General features: G+C 41.3%; 1 protein-coding gene across 1 annotated transcript; it reads right to left on the minus strand.

Moving 5' to 3' along the window:
* Positions 1-3,078: 3,078 nt before the first annotated feature.
* On the minus strand, positions 3,079-24,590 carry DAPL1 (death associated protein like 1). The gene is made up of 4 exons (XM_003921952.3): positions 24,465-24,590; positions 14,600-14,687; positions 11,470-11,530; positions 3,079-3,359 (listed from the first exon to the last, which is right to left on the minus strand). The coding sequence occupies exons 1-4, from the start codon at positions 24,520-24,522 to the stop codon at positions 3,243-3,245; spliced, it is 324 nt and encodes a 107-aa protein (XP_003922001.1). The 5' UTR covers positions 24,523-24,590; the 3' UTR covers positions 3,079-3,242.
* Between the last annotated feature and the right edge of the window lie 498 nt (positions 24,591-25,088).

Raw genomic sequence — 25,088 nt, forward strand, 5'->3', positions numbered from 1 at the left:
AAACGTGACATATGTCAAATGCCAGGCAGGCATTCCTTGGACTTGGGTTCATCTAAATGAAGCCTATCACACAGGAGAAACCCAGCAAGTGTTTGTTGGATAAATGGATTTTTAGTTTTTCCTGGCAATAATTTATCATCCTCTGTTCCTCTCTTACTCTGTGGTTTTTTGAGTGGCCTCAGAAACAGCTATTTCTAAGTGTTCTCTACATCTTTTTCCTTGGCAAGACCTAGTTTTGCCTGTCATCTTCTTCCTGTACTTCTTGTTTGCCCTCAGCAACCTCATTTTTCCTGGCGCTCTCCTTCAACCTGAAGGCCATCTTCATCGTCTCCTCTCTGAGCTCCACCTCCAGCTGCTCTCCTAGCTTTCCCTGGGAGCGTTCCTGGCCCAGTGGAGGGGTGGGGTCTTAGGTTTGTTTGTTTTGGTTCTTGTGCCTAGCATAGCTAGCAATGCCAGTCTCCCTTCTGTGGGGAAAGATTCTCCTCAATCTTGGTGAAAATTCAGTTTACAGAGAGAGAAAGAGATAAAGATAGAGACAGAGGGAGCGCACACATGAGGGCTTATCTTTCGGATAAGATAGAGGTATCTCTATCTAACACAATGAGGTATCTCTAGATGAAATGATATGAATGTTTTGGTTTCACTCTAAACCAGGAGCCAGGGAAAAGAGACAAGAAGTAGGAGACCGGATGCTATGGCCAAACCAAGATGGTCCGTGTTGTTGAAGCCCTGTGATGGCTACGTGAGAGTTCGATATAACCTTCACAACCTGTGTGTACGTTTGCAGATTTCATAATCAGCTTAAGTCTGTTTATTAAAGACCTGCACATGAGTTATTGGTCTCCACAGCCACCATGGTGTTTTCTGGCCTGCATGTGACCTTCAGGGGAGTTCTTGAGCCTCACCCACAGCATGCCCCCACTCTCCCTCTGAGCCGCATCTATACTTTCTCTTGTTATTGATTTGTTGGATGTTCATTTCCCTTTGGTCTAAACGATCCTGGTGGACAGCAGGTGTGTCTTATTCATCTTCATGGCCCAGTGCCTAGCATAGAATCTGGTGAACCAAACTGAAATGAGCCGAAGAAAGTTATCTGCCAGTGAATTCCCTGCCCACAGCACCTCCTCCTCCTTGCCGTGGCCTTTGCTGGGCTCATAACCCATGGCCGTAGGCTCCTGAGTGGAGCCACAGCACATCCACGCAGGGCTGTCTTCCTTAGAAGGGACAGGGAGCAGCTGCTGTGTCCTGCACATGCCTCCATATCATCACAGAATCCTCTCCTCGGCCTTCTGCTGCTGCCGCATTATCCGAGAGAATTCCAATTTCCTTTCAGATCTGAAGCTCATACCAAACTTCTGACTTCCTGTGACTTGGTGATAAGTGACTGTAACTGTAGACCTCAGTTAATGCTTAGGTCCTGACTGCCTCGGCTTCTTTTGAGCAGCCTCCCTTCCCCGACAGTCATCGTTCATCTCCAGACAGAGAGAATGGTGCCCTTCCTCCCTTCTCACTTCCTTGGGTGGCTGGCCCTCAGATCACCCTAAAGAAAGGCAAACCTACCAATGCCGCCATCTGTGTTTCTCATTCTCTTATCATCCCCTCCCATGTTTCCTTCCAGCCTCCATCTACCCCCACATCTTCAGCTTTTCTCTGATTTCCTGTTCTAGGCTCAGTTTAGTAGAATTCTACTATTACTCTAGTTCTGGCGGCTTCTAGGATAGGCATCCTGGCATCATCTTCTCTCGCCACTATTTTAATTACCTTTTACCAAACGCAGTCATCATTTTATCTTCTTCACAGTGTGCAACACTAACGGGGTCCAGTTGAAGAGTCAGGTGTTATTGTGTTCATTTGGCAAGGATTGGAAAGGTTGAGTGGCTTCCTGAAGGTTTCAGAACTAGTAAGGGTCAGTAGTAGAATCTCCATCTCCTGAATGTTAGTCCATTGTTCTAACCTGTATCCAGCATCTGGTCTGTGTTACTATCCCCTGGGAAAATGGTGGCTGGCCTTGAACTTCTGTCCGTTTTCCTCACAACAGGTATCTTCCTGGGATATATCTGACAATAGTCTCAGAGGACTTGAAACTGGGATAAGCCAGAATGAGCTGGTAATGACTGTCTTACTGATTCATGGGAGCATTGCCTGAAGGCCTGATATTGTCTCTAGCAATTCCCTTATTTCCAAAAAATAGCCAAAAAAATGGAGGTGAGGAGGTGGATGCATCCCCACATCCAATTGGCATTAGCCAAGTACCGCTTGTTTCCAAGAATCAGAGATAGGCTTGGCACCAGATCATTCTCCAAGAGTTGTCGATCTGTTCGATGATAGACTGAAGTGCTGGCCCCCTTCCCTGGGTAAAAAGAAGGGCGATGGTCCAACAGCATTCTCAACTGGAGGTGCAGAATGATGAAACAGTGAGTGACAGCCAACCTTTGTGGAGAAAGGATGTGGTTGTCCCCAGCTGTCACCTGAGGATCCCCTTGACTGTTCGCATGTGAATTCATGGAATTATGCGTGTGTGTGTATGGTAGAGGGGAGAAGAGCTAGTGCAGGCTTAGTTACAGCAATATTCTCTCTCCCACCCCACCTCCAGTGAAGATAACTTCTGTAGCCCAACCACGATGCCCTGTATTTCACAATCTCCTTAGTTCCGGAGCTTTCTGGGAGGCACTGAAGCTATAATTCTACCTTCTATCCTTGATTGCCTGGAAGAAAATAATATGTTTGTAATCAATTTAATTTTTTCATTTGACCCTTGAAAACAAGCTATGTACTTAAGTGGGAAATTGGAAAAGACATTTCGCCTCAAGTGAAAGCTTGAACATCCTTAGATAAAGAAACTGAGGAGAGTCACTTATGTTTGCACTGGGTATTGGCCTTTACCAAGCCCAGTCTACTCCTCCCCAGCCTCTGCCTGCAAGGAGAACTCAATGTGTGTGGACCAATTCAGGGTCAGCGCGAAGAAGAGTGCTTATGCAGGGAGGTATTCCGGAGGCTTCACTTAGTCTACAGAATTACACATGCAAACATCAATGGGATCCTGACCTGGACCAAAAAGAGGCACAGGGACGTGTCGGATTTACAAGTTTGGATGCTTTATTACCTAAAGTCAAAGGGGAAGATACAAAAGCAGTTTTATTTACCAAGCAAGGGCAGCGGGCCTATGGAAAGCTTTGGCTCTTTTTGCTAAGCTGTCAGATGTTTGAGGCAGCTGGCCAGACGGCTGTGTTTTAAATCCAGGCTTAACATTTTCGAGGCTGCTGAATAATGTAGATCCTTTTCAGTGGAACAACCTTCTCCAGGGCAGGTGTGGGTTTTTGATGTGCCGTGTGCACTGTTGCTGTAAATTTATGGTTGAGCTAAAGGTGAGAAGGGAAGAAAAAATAAGCATATTGGATCTTCTTGGTCATGAAATATTAAACTAGTAGAAAGTGATATGGTTGATCAAGGGAATCTCATAATTTTGTTTGTTTATTTGATAATCTCTTTTTTTTTTAAATACTATTTCTAGCCCTGAACCCAAGGGAGTATGTTTTAACTTGGGTTTTCTCTCATTTACTGTCTTTAATTTTTAAAAATTCTAATTGACATTTTAAAAACTAGGAATGGTTAATTGTGTCTGCATCAGTTCTCCGTGGTGTTAGCAATTATTCTGGCACTAGCATGCCTCTAGGGATCACTGACTTCTAAGAAGGCTACAGGGACATCGGAGAGGATCCAGAGTGGTGGCAAAAAACCCTCAATTGTCGAAAGAAATAACCTCCTAATGAAGTTCAGAGGTGTTAGGGTTGTTTGTTAGGTGTAACTATGTACATTTGCTATTTTTTGAGGCCAAAAATGGTGTGATATTGGCCATTCCATATGGTTCCATCTAAGCCCAGTGAAGAGAAGGCTGAGGGATGGCTTACTAGCCCCAGGAAACAAAAGTTCTCACTAGTCTTCTCCACAGAAGACATCTGTGAGTAAATAAACTTAAAAAGACTTATTAACACAGGCTGAGGCTTTATGACAATAAGAGACATTTCATATGGAACCCAGAGATCTTGTGGAATTTACATTAATGATAACTTAAGATAGAAAGCATGCCCAATGCTGCTGAATACTTCAGACATGGTTTTCCCAGAGGAGAATTTGGACCCAGTGACCTTTGGGGTCTATGCTAGTTCTTGGTCTCCAAGCCCATCAATACATAAAATAACCTAAAGAAACCTCCCTTGGCCAGCAAGGAAGGGATGTCTCAGCTCAACAGGAATTTAATTTATCACTATTAAACTTAGATGCCCTTGCCTTGACACTCAAATTAAATAAAAGGGGAGATAAACTGTTTATGACCCCAGCCATTACATTGTTTATGGTTTGTTTGGGCTCTTCTAAGCCAGGAAAAAACATATGTGCCTTATATTTCTTCTCAAATGTCTCTGCCCAAGCCCTAGTCACACAGCAGTCCCTTTCACATGAAACGTAACTCCAAAAAGTCCTTTCTTGTTGGTTTTAAAAAATTAAACACACTGGAAGAATATACACTGAAATGTTAGCAATGGTTACCTCTGGGGATAGAATTATGGGCAATGCCTAGTCTTTTTCTTTGCTTTATTTATCAGTACTTAATTTTTTTTTTCTTTTACAATGAGCAAGTACAAGTTACACAATAATTAAGCCCAAGGATTATCTCTGCCAACATTCTAGCAGAATGGAAAAAAACCATAATGTGGTATTGATCATAAATGTTGCATTAGAGTCTAGAAAAGACATGATGACTTTTTTTTGGTCAGATCAGTTATCACCAGACCATATGACGTGCACTTTACAATGTGGTAAGGAATGTGTTGTTTTGGTTTGGTTTTCTTTTAACATTAGATCCGGAAGGAAATTTAAGAGGTCAGTGACTTCAGTAGTTTACTTCCAGACTGGGTTTCTTTAGTCTCAACTAAAATAGAGGAATTATTTCAGGTTAGATTTAAATCATATTTGAGAGATTGAAGGTAGGAAGAAAAATTTGACAAGTTAGTTAAGGTAAAAGGGGGTGAGAAGGAAAACAAAAATACCGATATAACAGAAATTTGGGCAATTAGCCAAGGTGAGGTAGGGTAAGAGGACAAGTTGGGACTGGAACAAAGAAAGCCACATGCTGATTGTTGTTCTTAAGTGTGAAAGAGAAGATGGGTGGAGATGGGAAAAGACAAAGGAAAGGAGAGGGGTATTAGAATAAGTGATAGAAGGTACTTGCTGCTTAGTTAGACACTAATTTGTTATTTGATCACCTCCAGGGTGATCTCCACAACTCATGAGCTACATTGGGCATTTTAAAAAATGTGGTAAAATATACAAAACAAAGTTTTGCATTTTAACCATTTTAAAGTGTGTGTACAGTTAGACTAGTGGCACTAAATACATTCCCATTATTGCACAACTATCACCACCATCCACTTCTAGAAATTTTTCATCATCTAAACCTGAAACTCGGTACCAATTAAACAGTAACTCTCCATTCCCTTCTCCAAGCCTCTGGACACCACCATTCTACTTTCTATCTCTATGAATCTGACTACTCTGGGCACTTTCCATAAATGCAATCATGCGCTATTTGTCCTTTTGTGTATAGTGTATTTCACTTAGCATAATGTCTTCAAGGTCCATCCGTGTTACAGTACGTGCCAGGATTTCCTTCTTTTCTAAGGCTAAATAATATTCCATTGTATATACACATATACTATGTTTTGTCTATCCATCATCCACTGATGAATACTTGGTTAGGATCTTTTCACCATTGGGCTATTGTGAATGATGTGGCTATAAATACTAGTGTACAAATGTCTGTTCAGAGTCCCTACTTATAATTCTTCCAATATATGACAAGACTATATTGGAAGAAGTAGCATTGCTGGAGCATATGGCAGTTCTCTCTCTCTCTCTTTTTCTTTTTTCTTTTTGAGTTGAGGTTTTGCTCTGTCACCTAGACTGGAGTGCAGGGGTGCAATCTCTGCTTGCTACAACCTTGAACTCCCGGGCTCAAGTGGTCCTCTTCCCTCAGCCTCCCGAGTAACTGGGACCTCAGGCATGTGCCACCATGCTGGGATAATTTTTTAATTTTTAGTAGCGACAAGGTCTTTCTATGTTGCCCAGGCTGGTCTCGAACTCCTGGGCTCAAGCGATTCTCCTGCCTCAGGCTCCTAAAGTGCTCGGATTCCAGTTGTGAGCCGCCGCACCCAGCCTGATATGGCAATTCTGTATTTATTTTCTGAGGAACCACCACATACTTTTCCACCGCAGCGGCGCCATTTTACATTCCCACAGCAACACAGAAGTGTTAAGTGTTAAATTTTAACTAAGATATTCAACCGAAGTTCTAAAAGCACTGCTCAACTTCTAAGAAGAGAAATGCCACAGATTAGAATATTTGGGAAACAAAGTCAGCCCCTGAGGCCCACTGGCCATCTGTGAACCGATCAGGGCAAGTTTGAGAGAAGAGAAAATCAGGAGGATTGAGAAGGAAGTATAAATAATTCTGGCAAAGATAATAGAGAAACTACCCGTAATTGTTAAGCTATAAGAGTACACGTTTTGGGTGCCAGGAACAGGGTTTCATAGCAACTGGAAAATAAGATAAAAGGAAAGTCAAGTTCTCCTTCTCATCTCCCCCTCAGTCGGGGGCATCCTGAGGCAGGACTTAGGTCTACGGGTGAGGAGACTATAAAGAATCTTCCGTCAGAGTTGGTGAAACTGTCAATAAAATGGTCAACTCCTAAATGTACTAATTCTCTGTTCTAGGTTTTATGTCAATGGAGATAGGAAAAGTTTATTTTCAAGTCTAAACTAGAAATTAAGTAGAAATAGCTTTCCAGAGTACAAGCTTCAACCAGCTGTGTTTTAGTCTGACATTTTAACTTGGGGGAAGCTGTGGAATTTTCTTCGTCAGTCTTTGTAAAACGATCGTGTTTGTAGAATGAAAGGTGTTTCTTGTCTCATTCATTAGGGTAAGAGAATCTAGGGTAACCCTACGAGAGAAAGAATTCAAAGCCAATATGCTTGCAAGGATCCTGCCTTGCTGCGGCTCCATTACAGGGGCCACATATTGAACTTGGAAAGTGGATCAATAGAAACTTCTGCATTGAGAATTTACCTTCATCTTGGGTAGCTGCGACCTGAGAATCTTTATTTTTCATTTCAGAGAAAAAGCAAAAGAAGTGTGACAAAGGTCTTTATGACTAGAGCCGTGAAATTCTAGATGCAAGCAAATCAGCTGCAGGTTTTGTTTCAGAGCTTGAGGTTGGGTAGTATTAGCACGCTAGCAGTGCTTTCATTCATCTTTCCAGGGTGTTAACTTCCAACTCGAATGTTGGCACTTAAATTTCCACACCCCGTTAAGCAAAGTGCTTAAAACAAAACATTCAGCTCTTGTCAATGAAATTCAAGGATACTCCTACAGTGATATTAATCTACAAAACGAGAGAAGCCTTTTAAAATCTGCAAATGCTTTTGATAGTTTTCTCTCCCCCAGGATCCCAGTTCACGTACCCCTTTCACCACTGACTAAGGCAGTGGTGACCCAAAGTCTGGCAGCTTGAAAAAAGTAACCCCAACTTTCACCAGGCTTCTGCATTCCACCTTCACACCGTAAAGCAACCCCATGACTGATGTTTTAACTGGATACGTTCTGAGAAGTTTCACAACTATTGCCAAATTTAACTGCCATGTCCAGAGGATTAACATATTTGGCAGTATCATTCTCGTTCACTCCCTGCCTTAAAAGAATTTTTCAAAAGTAAATGAACAAGCACAAATCCCAGAGAAGCTACGTGACATCTAAAAGGTCAAATACTTCTAGATAGTGGGTGGAACTTGGGCTAAGACCAGGTCTTCCAGATTTCTAGCCTACAGAGCTTGCAGGTTACATAACCTGTTTTCTGCAGGCATACTACGTCACGTGTTCTGCCATGGGAAACATGAATTCTCTTATTATTCAGGGCTTCAAGAGGTGGGGAAGGCTGGCTGGAGAGTTGGGGAGAAAAGGGGAAATGGGGTGGGGTGGGAGAAAGCAGTCTGTGTGGAGGGAAGAGGTGGTGGGGGGCAGATTCTAGGCTGCTTCTTACTTTGATTTACGCAATTCCAGCCCTTTGGGGATTATTTTTCAATCTCCAAAATCTGAAACCCCATGTTGATTTTAAAGTAAGAATCCAGAGATGAATAGCATACAGATAAAATTTTTCTGCCATGGTTGAATGGTTGATGAGATCCTATGGAGAGGGTTTGCTTTAGAGATTTAATTTCTTAAAATAAGTATGAGAAAGAACACGAATTCTTGGGATTAGATGTGATTGTAACTGAGGGCAAGAACAAATGTTAATAAGTGCAGAAGATATGACTCTCAATTCTGCTATTACATTTATTCTGACCAACTGTATATTGTTAGATCTCTTTGGTAATACATACTCTGAGGAGAAGCATTGTAATACAAGGAAAATTTGTTAAAAAATACCTGTATCTCTGTATCTTTTATATATCGCTTCCTGTATTTTTAAAATCAGCCTATATAGCTTATACAGCATGGCTTTTCAGTTTTAAAAATCAAAGTATTTGCCTACAGTAAAATTTATCCTTTTAAGTGTGCTGCTTTATGAGTCTTGACAAGTACATACAGTTTGTGACTACAACCACGATCAAGATAAATAACCATCCCATCATTTCCCCAAATTCCCTCTGGTCATTTGTAATCAACCCTTCCTACTCAGTCCCAGACGACTGCTGATCTCAGTAGATCTAGTGGTCAGTAGATCTCAACCCTAGGTTGACTTTTATTGTGAAATCCTACTAGGTTTGAGGTTGAATGAGGGATCGGCGGGGGGATTTTTCCTAGCTGTAGGGAAACACATGGTTCCTGCCAATGTTTGTTTTTGAGATAGTCCCTTATGGTAATCTTGGAACTTATTTTTGTTGCTGGTGCTTTACACTTTACCTGGGATTCCAGGTGATGGCGGGATGCAGGCCTTGGAACGGAAGATGTCACTTGCTGAGGGCTAACTGTCCTAGCACTGTGCATGTATTATGTAATTTCATTTTAGTCTTCAACATGTCCCTGTGAAATAGATACTGGTACTCACATTTCCATTTACAGATAAGGAAAGAGGAGCACAAAAAAATGACAAAACCTGCCCCTGGACACAGAGCTAGTGAGTGACACAGCCAGCGCAGGGCAGCCTATGGCTGGTGCTAGGACCTGCTCTGCTAACCAGTAACCTGTGCAGTCTTCGCCACAGTCCTACTCGTCTAAACACTGAGCTGAGCACAAAGGTGTATTTTAAAAAATAGGTATGGTTGCTGTTAAAAACATATGTATTTTTTTGAGAAGGAGTTTCACTTTTGTTGCCCAGGCTCGAGTGCAATGGTGCGATCTCAGCTCACTACAACCTTCCTCTCCCAGGTTCAAGTCAGTCTCTGACCTCAGCCTCCCGAGTAGCTGGGATTACAGGCACCATGTCTGGCTAATTTTTTTGTATTTTTAGTAGAGACAGGGTTTCACCATATTGGCCAGGCTGTCCTGAACTCCTGACCTTGTGATCCACCCACCTTAGCCTCCCAAAGTGCTGGGATTATAGGTGTGAGCCACTGTGCTTGGTCTGTTAAAAATATTTCTGCATGAACCACCGCGCCTGTTAAAAATATTTTTAACAGCACACCATTTCAATGTTCTCTTATGGGTTCCATACAAAACTGATTATTATTGTTAAGTATTGTTACTTAGGGAAGAGATTATTCTTTTTATCTTGGAAATGAAGTGATATGTGAAAGACACATGCATGTCATGTATCTATAAGACACAATGTAGACTCTGGTATCATACCTAACATACAGCATAATCAGTCTTTACCAACCATTCCTTTTCAATACTTTATTTTGAGTTAACAAATATTTTAGGGGAACATGTCTATTCTATCCAGTTCCACTTACAACTGTGGGCATTCTCTTGCTCTAAGGAAGACGTGTTTACTGGGCAGGAGCAAGAGAATGTAAGATGTAGGAGCAGGCAGCTTGATACCCTGGCAGGGTATCATGCATCAGCCCTGCCTCTGAAGGCAGGAAGGCAGAGAGTCACTTATGACTTCACCCTAAATTAATCTGAGTGGAGAACCAAGCCTCCCATGTGAGAAGGCTCTGTAGCTATGGCTCATCATCAACATCTTATCTTGTACAATATCTGCCCTGTAACATTATGGACTTTAGATACACGGTCTAATCTCACTGTCATAAAACCAATGCTACTAACCCGAACAGAGTGCAAAGAGGTTACTCTTCGCTGAGACTCTTCCAAGACCTTCATGTCTGTGAGCTCGCCGTCTCCACATCCAGCCCTATAAACTGCATGCTCTTCCTTACCTCCATTATATACATGGAACTGAAGCACAGGATAAGTCACTTGTTCAAGGTCATACAGATGGTGGTGAAGCCAGTGCCAAATTAGTGTAGCTAAAAGATTGGCACTATAATGCACCTGCCTATTAGACGTAGAATAAGGGCCCTCATTCAGCTCACCTACAAAATTTGAAAATGAACTTTTGAATCTGGAAAACCAAACCACTGTCTACTTGGTAAGAGTTTTCTCAGTTTCCAGAACTGCTTAGAAAGAATTAAGGATACATGGCCGGGTGTGGTAGCTCATGCCTGTGATCCCAGCACTTTGGGAGGCCAAGATGGGCAGATCACCTGAGGTTAGGAGTTCGAGACCAGCCTGACCAACATGAAGAAACCCCGTCTCTACTAAAAATGCAAAATTAGCTGGGTGTGGTGGTCCATGCCTGTAATCCCAGCTACTTGGGGGGCTGAGGCAGAAGAGTTGCTTGAACCCAGGAGGTAGAGGTTGCAGTTAACCGAGATTGTGCCATTGCACTCTAGCCTGGGGAAAAAGAGCAAAACTCCTTCTTAAAAAAAAAAAAAAAAAGAAAAGAAAAGAAGGAATTCAGGATATAGAAGTAAAAATAGTCCTGGTCAACTACGTTTATAAACAGATTTATATACCCACCTGGTGCCTAGCCTTCCTCTAACCCTAGACCATACAATGCTCTCTACCACCCACCCTCTCCTCAAAGTATCTCCTTAAAGGAATGCAGGGGCAGGGAGGAAGTTCAAAAACCACTGAAGCCCCACACCACAGGCTGCCTTTTATAAAAACATGCCAATGTTTCCGAGAAATATTTGGGATGGAAAGTACCTTTCTACAAATTCAGCATCATGATTCCCACTTTCTGTTTTATTTTTGAGATGATTTATTAAACGAACACTTTAGGAATTTGAGAGAAACAGCTTCTCCCATTCAAATCACTTTGTGTTCCTCTGATCGAGAACAAATTCTTTCACAAGGACGTCAAACCCTTGGCTTGGAAAAAACCTCAGTGGTCATCAGCTCATTGACCCATGCAGCTGGATCTGCTGGGCAAAGACTGACTTGGAGCGTCATGTGATTTGCCCATGGCTTACCTTCTCCAGCGCATCACTCAGGGCATCCAGCGTCTGTATTTTGGCAACGTTTGCAATGGCACTGTGAAGATGAAAAGAAACTTCAAATAGGACTTAAAAACTTTCCCACTGAAGAGACCACATGATTTATACAGAGGGCTGTCTCTCTGGCTTTTTAAGCTTTCACTCTGCTTAGGAACATCTAGAAGACTCAGATTTTGCCTCTGTGTCCCCATGTGCTGCTACACACAACAAGCTTTGCAGGTCAAGTTACTATTATTGCTTTTTTTTTTTTTTTGAGATGCACTTTCGCTCTTATTGCCCAAGCTGGGGTGCAATGGCATAATCTTAGCTCACTGCAACCTCTGCCTCCCAGGTTCCAGAGATTCTCTTGCCTCAGTCTCCTGAGTAGATGGGATTACAGGTATATGCCATCATGCCTGGCTAATTATTTGTATTTTTAGTAGAAATCCAGTTTCACCATGTTAGCCAGGCTAGTCTTGAACTCCTGATCTCAGGTGATCCACCTGCCTCAGCCTCCCAAAGTGCTAGGATTGCAGGCGTGAGCCACTGCACCCAGCCATTACTTTTTTTTTTCTTTTTCTTTTTCTTTTTTTTTTTGAGACGGAGTTTTGCTCTTGTTACCCAGGCTGGAGTGCAATGGCGCCATCTCGGCTCACCGCAACCTCTGCCTCCTGGGTTCAGGCAATTCTCCTGCCTCAGCCTCCTGAGTAGCTGGGATTACAGGCACGTGCCACCATGCCCAGCTAATTTTTTTGTATTTTTAGTAGAGACGGGGTTTCACCATGTTGACCAGGATGGTCTTGATCTCTTGACCTCGTGATCCACCCGCCTCGGCCTCCCAAAGTGCTGGGATTACAGGCTTGAGCCACCGCGCCCGGCTACTTTTTTTTTTTTTCTAACTTTTTAATTGAAATATATACAAAAACGTGCACATATTATAAGAGTATAGATTGAATCAAATTGAAACTGCTAGTCAAACCAGCTGTCACTAAGGATAACCACTAGCCTGACTTCTAGCCCTAAAGACTAGTTCTGACTGTTTTCGTACTTGATCAAATGAACCATCTATAGCTCGTACTCTTTAGCATCTGGCTTCTTTCTCTCAGGCCAAGTTATTTTGTAGGAGAGTTTCAATCAGGGCCAATTCTACAGTACAATGTCTTGAAGAAACTCCACACTTGGCATATATATATATTTTTTTCCAGATGCTTTGTGTTGGTTCGTAAATGCTATTAGGAAGTAGACGTGGATTGATGATGTTTGGAAAATTCTGGTCTAGGGCATATTTTTAAAAAGCTATTCTCTAAGATGACATAAAAAGGAATGTTTGTCTGTGAAAACAAGGCTCTCCTAACCTGTGCACTCATGCCCCGGTAGAATATGCAAAGAGAAGAGGGATAGATATGTGGAGTTAATGATACTTAAGCCTAGGGTCTCCCACTACGATGGTTCCTTCCAAGGCCCTGGGAGGCGCCCTATCCATTTCATATTGCTCATTTTTATTTTTCTTTAAAATGGCCCTGAAAGTCTGTATGTTTCGAGCTCCATGTAACCTGTTTCTGTCCCTGGTACTTACGGCAAGAGCTCTCCTTTGCTGTTCAAGTTCTGTAATAGTGCAATTCCTGTCATTTAACCACTATTAGAAAACAACTGAGTTTTTTTTTTCTTTCTTTTTAAAAATGTTTCCCATGCTGTTCTCATGATAAACAATTGCCTTTTTAAAGAAGGTTCTAATCGCCACCTTATTACTCTCTAGCCAACTCCGCTGCCTGCATTGTTCAGCGGATGTTAGACTTAACAGTAAGTTCCATTTTTCTGAGATGCAGAGAAATGAATGCCTGTCCATTGGCTGCCGGCTAGTAAGTAATTTCCAAGACAAGACGCTTTAGTTCCTGAGCCCCTGGCTCAGGCAGGTTAACCAGTGTCACAATAAAAAGGGCGCATGCTTGAGTCAGGTGTTAGATACAGAAATAGGTCTCAAAATTAATCAGCTTGCAATTCAATTGCAGTCTGATATCACTTACAGAATGCATTCACTGTTCTAGGAATTGTCCTAGATGCTGGGTCAGAAGATAAATAATGTGTGACCTCCATTCTTGAGGACATACAGCTTCCCTTTTGTTATGTGATGGTTAGTTTCTGATATCAGAAATAACAAATGACTTGCTGCCAATGGGGCAAATCCGTATTTCATTCTAAAGTGAAGGGAGGCAAATCCTCAAAAAATGTCTTCCCAGAAACTGGGAAAAAAATAGAATGATTTAAAAATAATTTTATAGAAAAGAGTCAGAGAAGTGCAATAGTCTATTTCCATTCTCTTTCTGAGATGGTTTAACTCTGAAGGAGATGCCTCGAGCATCACTTCCTTTTGAATTACTCAGTTCCTTTTGAATTACTCATCAATTGATCTGTGGAAATCATTTCAAAATTAATAGTCTCTGAAGCACTCCTCAGAAAGAACCAGTTCTGCATGTTTCTTGCTTTTCGAAATGCACTGGTTTTTCTTACCCAAGGCTGAGTGGTTGGGCCATTTGCGTACCTGATCCAGACCACAGCTCTGTGCTGAGTTCTGAGATGGCGCAGGCGTCAAGGTAATGGCGGAAGGAGCAGGGGAAGGCTGCTCGGTGCCTATGTGACTTCCGGCTATGCCAAATATAGTGGCCATTACTTTCTAAATAATTCAGTGACGGATTTAAAACAGAAAAGACATTTATTTTTAATTCAGGACATTTGCTTCAGCAGAAAGCAATATTATGAAAACAGGGCCAGCCTGGGAACAATATTTTAAAGGCTGATCTGAAAATAGTCTAAAAGGATGGGGGTCAGGTTTAGGACATTTAGGACCATGCCTATTAAGTGCAAAGCCGCTGGGCTGGGTGCAGAGAGGAGAAGAAAGAATGTGTGGGGGTTGTGATGGAAGCCCTCTGAGAGAGAGCCCTCCAGGGGGTAGCCACCTACCTTTCCCTACCCTCACTTCAGGTCATCACAGATCACACCCCCCACCCCCCAACCCCCACCCCCTTCTCTAGCTGAGGCATAGGGAGCCTTGGTTTGTCCTAAAATAACCCCTGGAAGCAGAGTTATTCAAAACTCCTCAAGGTGACGGAGAAAAATTAAGAGTCCCTACCTTGTTTTCTCAAATCCCGTTTTTTTGGTATGTCTCTCCAAGATGCCAATTTCTTGTTTTTTGGAAATTCTCATTCCTCCAGCTTTTACTACAAACAGATAAAAACCAGCATGAAAGTTAGAACAGTGAGAGAAGGCTTGCTTTGTTATTAAAGGTATGACTTTAGATTTGAAAATAATTTTTGAACTTATTTTTTAAGGATCTAAACTTTCATAAGACAACACAATAAAACAAAAAACATATATGTATAGGTTAACCAAGTGTGGGTGGAGGAAGGGCTGAGAGCTACTTGTTTATGCTCAGAGAAGTGGAACCAAGGCTGATAAAGCAGAAGGTTACACCTTAGATTTAGGGAGGAGAATAACAACATACTCCCTTAGGCATTTCACTGAAAAACATTTTTTCTTATTATCAAACCAATTACATTCTTCACAGTAGCAACCGACAATTACAATATGACCCTCTGTTTTCCCAGCAGATTAAAGTTGTGCGTGGCTTGCATTTTTTTTTTTTTTTCCAACCAAAGCTTGCAAAAGCCAGATTCTGAGAGATGAGCCAAAAGACAGGGCACACAGTGATTAAAGGCATTTAATTCAACAGCAGTGGTTCTGATTCTACCAGATACCACCTTCCCTCCAGACCCCAAAACTCGGGTGTTGGCCAAGCTCAGATGTTCTAATGAGTAATTAAACTGCATTAATAATCCTGCCATTCAAGAGATCAATTAGTGTTAATTAGGCTACAGATGACCTAACAGCAATTCAAGTGTTTAACAATGTCAGATGAAATCAACTTTTGAAAAGGAACAATCCATTTCAGATAGCAAGTCAAAGCAAATACTTTTTTTCCCCGTTCCCAGGAAATTTGCACATCTAAAATCTGACAAGCTCAAATGACAAAAAGCTAAATGGACATTGATTTGTTTGAGCCTGTTAATTCTTTTTATGAAAATGCCAGATTGGCAATTTTCTAAAACTGTGGTCCAGTAAAGTGAAAAACAAAGAAAACCTATTTTATTTCTCTGTGCCCTTGTGAACTGACTTCATCATTGTTCTTTAAAATTATTACTTAATTTATTGTCTTGGTTACGTTATCTGCATAAAGCACAAAATTCCCAAGGCATGAAAAGTTCTGCAGTCTCCCTGCTACCATTGCTTTTCAACTTCCTAGATCGGTTTACCTAAGTGTATGTGTAGAATAACGAATAACTGTGGACGAAGACACAGGAAGCTTGTATCATTAGCAGCGTCTTGGGAGATAATCTAGGAAGTCAGGAAACAATGGTGGAGGGAGACTGCAGACCTTTTTATGCCTTGCGAATTTTAAAGTGGGAAACACAAGGTGGGATTACCTGACTCAGGCTGAAAAAAGAGTGCAAAGCAAAACGGAAGCCCTCCTATGACACTGAAACAGATCCTAGTGAGGGACTGAGGAATGTTCTAAAGAAAATTTATGAAGATGGAGATGATGATATGAAGCGAACCATGAATAAAGCCTGGGTGGAATCAAGAGAGAAGCAAGCCAAAGGAGACACAGAATTTTGAGACTTTAAAGTCCTTTTAGGAACTTTGATGTGATGTGGAAATACTGATGTTTCCAGTAAGGGAATGCTGGTGAGCTGCATATATAAATTTGACAGCTATTTACATAGCCTTCTAAGAAAGGGCAGTGAATTTTTCAATTCCTACTGGATTATTTATTTAAATAAAATACGCTTATTAAACAACAACAAAGAAATACAAAAAAAGAGAAAGTGTCGGCCTAAGGTACACATTGCTCTACATCTTGTTTATTTTCTTCATGTAATCACATATTTTAGAGAAAATTCCATATCTGTATTTACATCTTCATCTCTATATATCATTTGTGTGTGTGTGTGTGTGTGTGTGTGTGTGTGTGTGTGTTTTGATACGGAGTTTTGCTCTTGTTGCCCAGGCTAGAGTGCAATGGCATGATCTTGGCTCACTGTAACCTCTGCCTCCCCGGTTCAAGCGATTCTCCCTCCTCAGCCTCCCAAGTAGCTGGGATTACAAGCATGCACCACCATGCCTGGCTAATTTTGCATTTTTAGTAGAGACGAAGTTTCTCCATGTTGGTCAGGCTGATCTTGAGCTCCCAACCTCAGGTGACCAGCTTGCTTCGGCCTCCCAAAGTTCTAGGATTACAGGCGTGAGCCACCATGCCCGGCCGTGGTTTATTTTTATTTTTATTTTTATTTTAAACATCTGCTTTAACATTTTATTATATGAACATCTTGTGTTTACTTAACCAGTTCCCTAATGCTGGACATTGCATGTGTTTTTAATCTACTGCTATCACAAACAATGCTGCAATAAATATCCCTTTGTTACCGGAAAGAGGTGTCTTGATCCAGACTCCAAGAAAGGGTTCTTGGATCTTGCATAGGAAGAAATTCAAGGTGAGTCACAGAGCTCAGTGAAATAAGCAAGTTTGTTAGAAACTACTCCATTACAGAGGAGAGTGTCCTCAAGAAATCGAGTGTACAAACACACTGTTTTTCAGTTTTTCTTATATAGGGGTCTTGTCTTTGTAAACACTAAACTGTGACTACATGCAGGTGAGTAGACAGCATGACAAGATTTATTATTCTACTGATTTAAAGAAAACCACCCTTGACATTTTAGTGTGTGAGTACATCAAAGCGTAACTGTTATTATCTTGAAAGCATTATCGTTATGGGTATTGGCACATCTGTACTTTCTGTTGTTGCAAGAGTTTGTTCTTGCAGGCATTACCAAGCTGCTTCCTAGGCCGTAAGCATCTTCGCACGGTGGGGTTGTGACTTGCTCATTTTAAAATAGAGGTGATTTTAAAATGGTGTCACTCTGGCTCTTTTGGGCAGTTGCTCTCCTAAAAGTTTTAGATACATAATTTTGCACAAATATAAGCACACCTGTGGGGCAAATTCCTAAAAGTGATCTTGTTTGTTCTTAAGAGTATGTGCGTCTGGAATTCTGTTAAGTCTTGCCAAATTGCCCTTCGAGGACGTTGGACCAGTTTATGATCTCTCCAGCCACGATTGTTCCTCCATACCCTTCTTAACAACGTGAGCTACAAAGCATTTGGTTTTGTCAACCAGTAAGTTAAAAAATAAAGGTATCTTACTGTTCTAATTTGCATTTCTCATTTTTTATTAAAGGCTGGGCTTGGTTCTATACTTTAGAAGCTGTTTGCATTTTCCTTAAGCTGTTCAAATCTTTTGTTCTTTTCAATTGGATTGCTAGTCTTTTCCCTATCTTTTTCTTATTGATTTATAGGAGTTCCTTTTTTCATGAGATACATTGCAAATATGAAATATTATGTTGTACCGGTTACTGCTTTTTGACTTTATTAATGATGTTTTAGCCAGTCAGAAATTTGCTGTTTTTATGTGACCTTGTCAATCTTGTATGGGTTTTGTATCACTAAGGAAATCTGATGTTTTACCATTTAACCATTCTTGCATTCATGGAATAAACTCCATTTGGTCATTTGAATTGCCAAGTTTAAAAAAATATTGATTTATATATATAAGCCCCAGAAAACGCTATCTTTATACATTATCTGCTTTAAATTGTGTTTATATATATATATATATATATATATATATATATATATATACACACAGACATTCTTCATATATATAAATTCTTTATACACACACAGCACACAAAGTAATCAGCGGCAAAAATGAAATTATATGGAAACATTTCTGAATAGCTGCAGAATGCAGGTGAAATAAATCAAGGGATGGACTTTTTCCAAAAGAATTTTTGAGGAGTGTGTGCCTCTGTATGGGAGATGGTGTCTGTCTGCTCATAGCACTGTTGTTTAATGCTGAGAAGAATCGAATAAGAGCTCTGGGGCTTGGGCCTTTGATATACTTCCCCAGTAGTTTTCATTCTCCTTATGACAAGTGCCTTTCATACATAGTGTGCCATGACTATTTTCTTGTTAGTGTTTCTTTTGCTTTCCCTGATGCTATTATTTCTACACAGTTTCTTCTACCTTGACTAATTATTATCACCAACTATAGAAGCAAAATTGTCGTAGTTAAAATGAGAAGACCTGGCCAGGTGCAGTGGCTCATGCCTGTAATTCCAGCACTTTGAAAGGCCCAGGCAGGTGCATCACCTGAGGTCAGGAGTTTGAGACCAGCCTCACCAATATGGCAAAACTCTGTCTCTACTAAAAATACAAAATTAGCCTGGCATGGTGGTGGTAGCCTGTAGTCCCAGTTACTACTAGGGATGCTGAGACAGGAGAATTGCTTGAACCTGGGAAGTGGAGGTTGCAGTGAACCAAGATCATGCCACTTCACTCCAACCTGGGTAACAGAGCAAGACTTCATCTCAAAAAAAAAAAAAAAAAAAAAAAAGAAAGAAAAAGAAAAGACAAGACAAGACCTTTGGAATGTTGAGTTCCATACCCCTCATTTGGAATGACACTGACAATCTGAGAATCTTCAGAGGTGAATGACCAGAGTGAAGGCAGCCATGCTGCATGAGGAACTAGGGACTCTGATAAGGTAACTCCTGAAGAAGCAAAGACTCAAGAGAGCTTAGGGTGCCATCTTCAAAGAGCTGAAGAGCTGTCATGAAGGCAGAGAAGCAATTTACTGGTGAGGAAATGTTACATAGGTTTGGACAAATCTATTCCTCCTAAGCTCTGTGACTGTGAGCAAGACACTTAAAATGCCTCTTAGACTCAGTCTCCACGCCCTTCAACAGGGAACAATACTGACTATTGCTGACAGGATTGTTCTAGAAAACAGAGGTGACATAAGAAGCCGGTGCATGGTAGGCATTTCCTAATTACAAATTATTATTTATATTTATTTTACATGGTTCCAGAGGTGAGAATGAAGACCAAAGCCTAAGAGTTCCAGAAAGACAGAATCTGGCTATTGTAACAGCTTGTGTAATCAGTGTGAAATAGATTGCCTAATACAATAATGAATTCTTATACCTCAATGTATTAAAGTGAAGGAAAGAAGTTATCTTGTCATGAACACCTTAGGAGAATTTTCGGGAATTCAGTGGAAGTTGAACTAGATTATGTTTATTATAAAGTCCTTATTATAATTTCAACTCTTCTCATCTACCTCTGAAAAAAATCCATCACTCCTTTCCTTTTGGAAAGAACATAAGGCACTTAACAAAGAAATCTCAAAAGAAAATTTTAAAAATCATAAACGTGGGAGTTCTTCATTCTTAGGCACAATAAGATAGACATTTTAGGAAGAAGAAAACAATCATCTCCATAAGATTCCTCCTTCCATCCAGCAGTCTTTAAATCATCTCCGTCACAGGTCAGTGGGTTGTAACTCAGCAATTTAGGAATCATAAGGGAACCACACACTGGATTTCCAGAACACAGCTCTTGTACCAAACTTGTTCTGGTAGCTAATCTTACTTGGTCATCCATGTACAGTAGAAAGAAGCAGAAGAGAATACCCCTAGACTACAGATGGATGCACCGGTATAGATTTGGGCTCTCACTGAACTGGGGTGATTGAACCAGATGGAGTTAGTTTGTGGGAAGGTCATCTTAAAAGCTCTGCTGAGAACACCATTCACAATGATCTCCTGGGGTGTAAACAGGCCATCATTTACAACCCAACACAATCAGATTCTTCCTTATTTTGCTTATACCAGATACCTCTGACTCGAGAGAACTTTTCAAGGTTTCACTGTATCTAAATCAATCAATTTAAGTTTGTAATCCTTGACATAACTCCATGTTTGGGGCTATCTTGCCTTTTGAATGTTTGCAGAAAGATCAACTGGAATTGGGCAAAGTAAAATATGAACCGATTCAACATTTTAACAGAATTTTGAGTACAAATATGTAAGTTAAGACTTTCAGTCCTTTCAATAATGAAGACGAACTAGAGATAGACAATGTTAAAAAGAGAGATGCTCTTTCAGATAGTTTTGCTAGAAAACCTAAATTTATGTGGAGAAAAATGAAGCTTTGCTTTCCTGTCTCTGCATGAGAATTATACTCTTGGGACAGCTTTTGTGGTTTATAAATTTTTAAAAATACACTGTTTAGTTTAGAATTCTAATACTTTTCTAGTTAAGATTTTCCAATCTTTTTCAATTTTTGGTAGAGAGTAGTGAAGATAAACATAAGCCTGCAAAAAAAAAAAAAATTAGACTTTTTCCTTTACAAATCCATGGACAATGTATGTGAAAAAGCTGAAAGGCACAAAGGTTTGTGCAAACTCTGCCTTGTGACTGAGAACACCTAGTTGAAGATTTAATGAAAAGTTTACATGTTTGCAAAATGCTTACTTTGCATGGACAATTTGTCAGCAAATTTTAGCCTGCCAATTAAGATCCCCCAAACCCTCATGAAGAGAAGGTTGTGGAACAAACAGAAAAGGCTTTCAAGCAAGAGGCCTTTGGCGTGGGGTCACCTGCATTTTCCAATTCCAGCTCCACTTCCCACTAGCTGTGTGGCTTTCGGCAAGTCCCTCAATCTCACTGAGTCTCCGTTTGCTCCTCTGTGAAACACCACTTCTCCACAGCGCTGTTGCCACGTCTAGAAGTCTCTTTGCTGTGCCAGGGGCAGTCAGCATTGAATGGCAGCTATTCCTGCAGTCCTCACATCCCTATCACCTGGGGCGGCAGGAAGTGAATCTCACAGCCTCTCTCTTCTAACTTTATGGCTCTGGTCCGTTCCAATCCCCACAAGTTGACTTGAGAGACTCAAGCCTTTGGAGTGTGTGAGGGTTTTCAAACGACCCTGGTCCATATGCAGTTTGTGGTTGTTCCCCGTTTTCTGTATTAGTTTTACAAGTGGGCATACTCCCCGGACGTCCAACTTCCTCTCTCTAATGAGTCGGAAAACATAGTCTCTTTAGGGATTCAGTGGCAACACCTTCAATGGCTCAGATTCATTTGGCTTAGACCCAATTTAAAAATGCAGGAAATAGAGAAAAAGTCATGAACTACTGCTCTTCTTTCTATTCATCTTATATCTGGCTTCCTGGGATCACCTTCTACTCACACATTTTTGGTGCTGCTATTCATATAACGGGGTTCTTCTGAAAGTGAGAGTGAGACAAATCAAGAAAGCAGAAAATTCCAAGCTATGCTTACCAGAGTCCAGTCCACCTTGTGTTTTATGTAGGCCCATTTTACAGCACAAATGTATAACCAGGGCTAACAGAGGTGCAATATATTATATTAATATGCGTTAAATGAAACCACTACCCACTCCATATGTAAGTGAGGAAGAGTTGTAGCTGGCTGACTTCTGACTGATTTATTTACTTCTTTCTTTCTTTCTTTTTTTTTTTTTTCTGAGTCTAGCTCTGTTTCCTAGGCATGACCTCAGCTCACTGCAACCTCCACCTCCCAGGTTCAAGCAATTCTCCTGCCTCAGCATCCTGAGTAGCTGGGATTATAGGCATGTTCCAACATGCCCGGCTAATTTTTGTATTTTTAGTAGAGATGGGGTTTCATCATGTTGGCCAGGCTGGTCTTGAACTCCTGACCTCAGGTGATCCATCCACCTCAGCCTCTGAAAGTGCTGGGATTACAGGCATGAGCCACCACACCTGGCTGAGTGATTTCATTTTTAACTGTGATGGGATAGGCACATATTTTTTCCATTGCAGTTTTCTTCTGTTCTGATTACGGCAGTAGTTTCTAATGCCCCTCCAACATCAGGATGTCTTGCATTTGGGAGTGGGGGGGGCGATAATTTCTTTTGATAGTGATGTGTTCTACCAAGCCTGCATTTTAAGGGGGCTAACATTCAGGTGCCAGGTACTTCACAAAGATGATCTCCTTTAATCATGACAACAAACTTACTGACTAGATGTTATTTATTACATCCTGTTTCAGAGATGAGGAAACTGAGGCTTGGAGATGTGGAATGAAATCAAGGTTTGAAGCCAGGTCTGTCTGATTCCAAAGGCTGCGTATGTCCCACTCTCCCCACCAAATCACATTGTCTTTCCACTTGCAGGGATCCATATTTTGCTTATAAAAATCAAGGGAAAAATTAATAGAATTTTGGCACTTAATTGTTTTTGTTCCATAAATAAAATTTTGCACCACCACAAACAGATTCAGACTTAAAATAAGTACCAAGACAGGCTGAAGGATGACGCTTCTTTGTTCCCTCGTTCTCAGTGGGGAGGCAAAAGTCTGCGTTCATCTCCATTCTAATTATCCAAAACCTCTTATCTGTAGTGTCACAGTTCATAATAATTAATTGTCATGCCAGAGGCATTGTGACATGCTTGATGGAGTCATGGTGTGCTATGTACACAGAGTAATTAGCAATCATTAGTGGAGGGGACAGAAAGTTCCCGGTGGTTTCATTCAAACTTTCATTTGGTTAAGTTTATCTCTGTGTTCTTTGTGCATAAATATAGTTTAGCAAAACAGGTTTTGGCTTAGCCATTTTATGAAGGATTGGAGTGGAAATGACATGAAGAGAATGGAAGTTCTTTTTTTTCTTTTGTCTTTGTTTGTGTAAGGAACCTCTCTTCCAATGATTTGCATATATATCTCCTGACTATTGGCTCCATCATTAACTTTAAATACAGGTAGTGTTAAATATTGCTAAATTTGATTACAAATATAAAATTTCGGTAATCTGCCAGAGGAGATCAGAGCAAGATGTCCAGAAGTGGAAACTCAGAATGAGTAAGAAAAAGCTGGACTCTTTGGCTAGGCAACTGACCAGAGAGCCACTGAAGCAATGTTACATTTTGACTCTCTGTGAAGACAATACCTGCCATCACCCTCTGCAGCAAAGATTACTGAAGTCACCTTGGCCTAGAGGTGCCAGAGAATTAGATAATAAATATGTTTTGCAAATGGAGAAAGGCAAGAACAAAGCAGGCAAGCTTTTGAGGTCTTTCTTAAGGAAAAAAGAGGGAAGACAGTTGGAAGAATGAAAAAATGACGAAAAATAGGCCTGTACACCCCAGCCAATCTATACGAACATATGGCTAAGAACAATAAAACTAATTTCCATATTCCAGAGTCAATATAGACAGCGTAAATTTAAAACAACATTGTGGATGCTTTGCAAACACATTGACAGGTACCTTTTTCAGTCAGCCCCCTCAAGCCCTGTGTCTTTATCAAAAAGTACTTTTCAGCTCATTAACAGGTAAACTACAACCCTGATGACACTGCCCAGCCCCAAAGCCTGAGGAGGGAGAAAGAAATGTGTACACACTGGGGTCCGTTGGGGGGAAATGGGGGAGGGGCGGGGAGTGGGGAGGTGGGAAGAGATAGCATGGGGAAATATGACAGATACAGGTGAGGGGACGGAAGGCAGCAAACCACATTGCCATGTGTGTACCTATGCAACAATCTTGCATGTTCTTCACATGTACCCCAAAACCTAAAATGCAATTAAAAAAAAAAAAAAAAGAAATGTGACTGTGGTCCTCTGTGCAGAAGCTGGCCTGCCTGGGTAGGAAGTCAGAGGATGTACAGGCATCTTGGGGAGACTGAGTCTTATGGCCGGAATCTAAGGAGAAAGGTTTCCATGGTAGCAAATCATCTTCTTGGTGTGGATGTGTCACTGCTAACCTATGGCCAGGGAAGAAAGGTACAACCTCTCTGCCTATGCCTTTCTGCAAGCACCAGATCCTTAAGCTCCCATAGGTAATTAGGCTTTAACTCACTGGGGGTCTGACAAATTCCCAGGTGGCTTCACGCACAAGCTAAGAAGGATCAAAGAGATAGGAGGAAATCAGGCTGTGTGGAGTTAAAGTAATACTGGGTAGGCAGAGAAGCTTTGGTCTGTTGGGGTACTCCGTGGAAGGCATTGCCAGAAGAGGGGAGCCAGCAATAGCTTGCAGGACTGAGGGCAGGTGGTGGCCTACCTGCAGGAGGATGACCCCCTTTCCGGGGGGACAGCAGGTCTTGCACTTCATTTGCCATAGCGCGTGCCAGTGCCAGTGCCAGTGCCAGTGCTGGTGCTCTGGAGGCCAAATGCCAGCTGTGGCTGCCCCAACACCGCACCCGGCTTTATACAGGCAGAGGGCGGGGCCCCTTAAGGGCATTGCTGAGCAGCAACAGGGCTTCTCATCCACTCTCTGGGAAACCTGCATCTCCTTGGCAAGTTTTCTCTTAGAAGACTTTCGTCTTCCCTTCATCTGGGAAGGCAAAGTAGACGTCAACAGAAGACAGGATATTCTTATTTCCTTTCACAGGAGGAAAGGGAGAGGATGGACTTCAGTGGAATTCTTTTTCTCTCCAACTATTGAGTGTGTAGAGTGCACTAACAATGTAACAGGCTTTTGTCATATTCTGGCGTGGCAAGGAGGGCAAGACAAGCTCTTTGCTTCAGGACACCTGTAGTCTTTCTAAAGAGACACGTAGAGAACAAAGTGCTTCCCTTTGTCCCAGTTTTTGCAATTATCAGCATTTATACTAAGAAAATTATTGGAAATGTATAGAGATTTCTGCACAAGGATGGTAATCACATGCTTCTTTTTGAAATATTG

The sequence above is a fragment of the Saimiri boliviensis genome, chromosome 5 (genome assembly GCF_048565385.1).
Source record: "Saimiri boliviensis isolate mSaiBol1 chromosome 5, mSaiBol1.pri, whole genome shotgun sequence".
NCBI lineage: Eukaryota > Metazoa > Chordata > Mammalia > Primates > Cebidae > Saimiri > Saimiri boliviensis.

What these genes read in the sequence shown, in the direction of transcription:
- DAPL1 (XM_003921952.3), bottom strand. Translation starts at nt 24,522, where the DNA reads ATGGCAAATGAAGTGCAAGACCTGCTGTCCCCCCGGAAAGGGGGTCAT. An exon ending in ACGGGATTTGAGAAAACAAG is followed by an intron (nt 11,531 to 14,599) that starts GTAGGGACTCTT and finishes TCATCTTCACAG; the next exon opens with TGCCATTGCAAACGTTGCCA. An exon ending in TGAGTGATGCGCTGGAGAAG is followed by an intron (nt 3,360 to 11,469) that starts GTAAGCCATGGG and finishes TCTCACCTTTAG; the next exon opens with CTCAACCATAAATTTACAGC.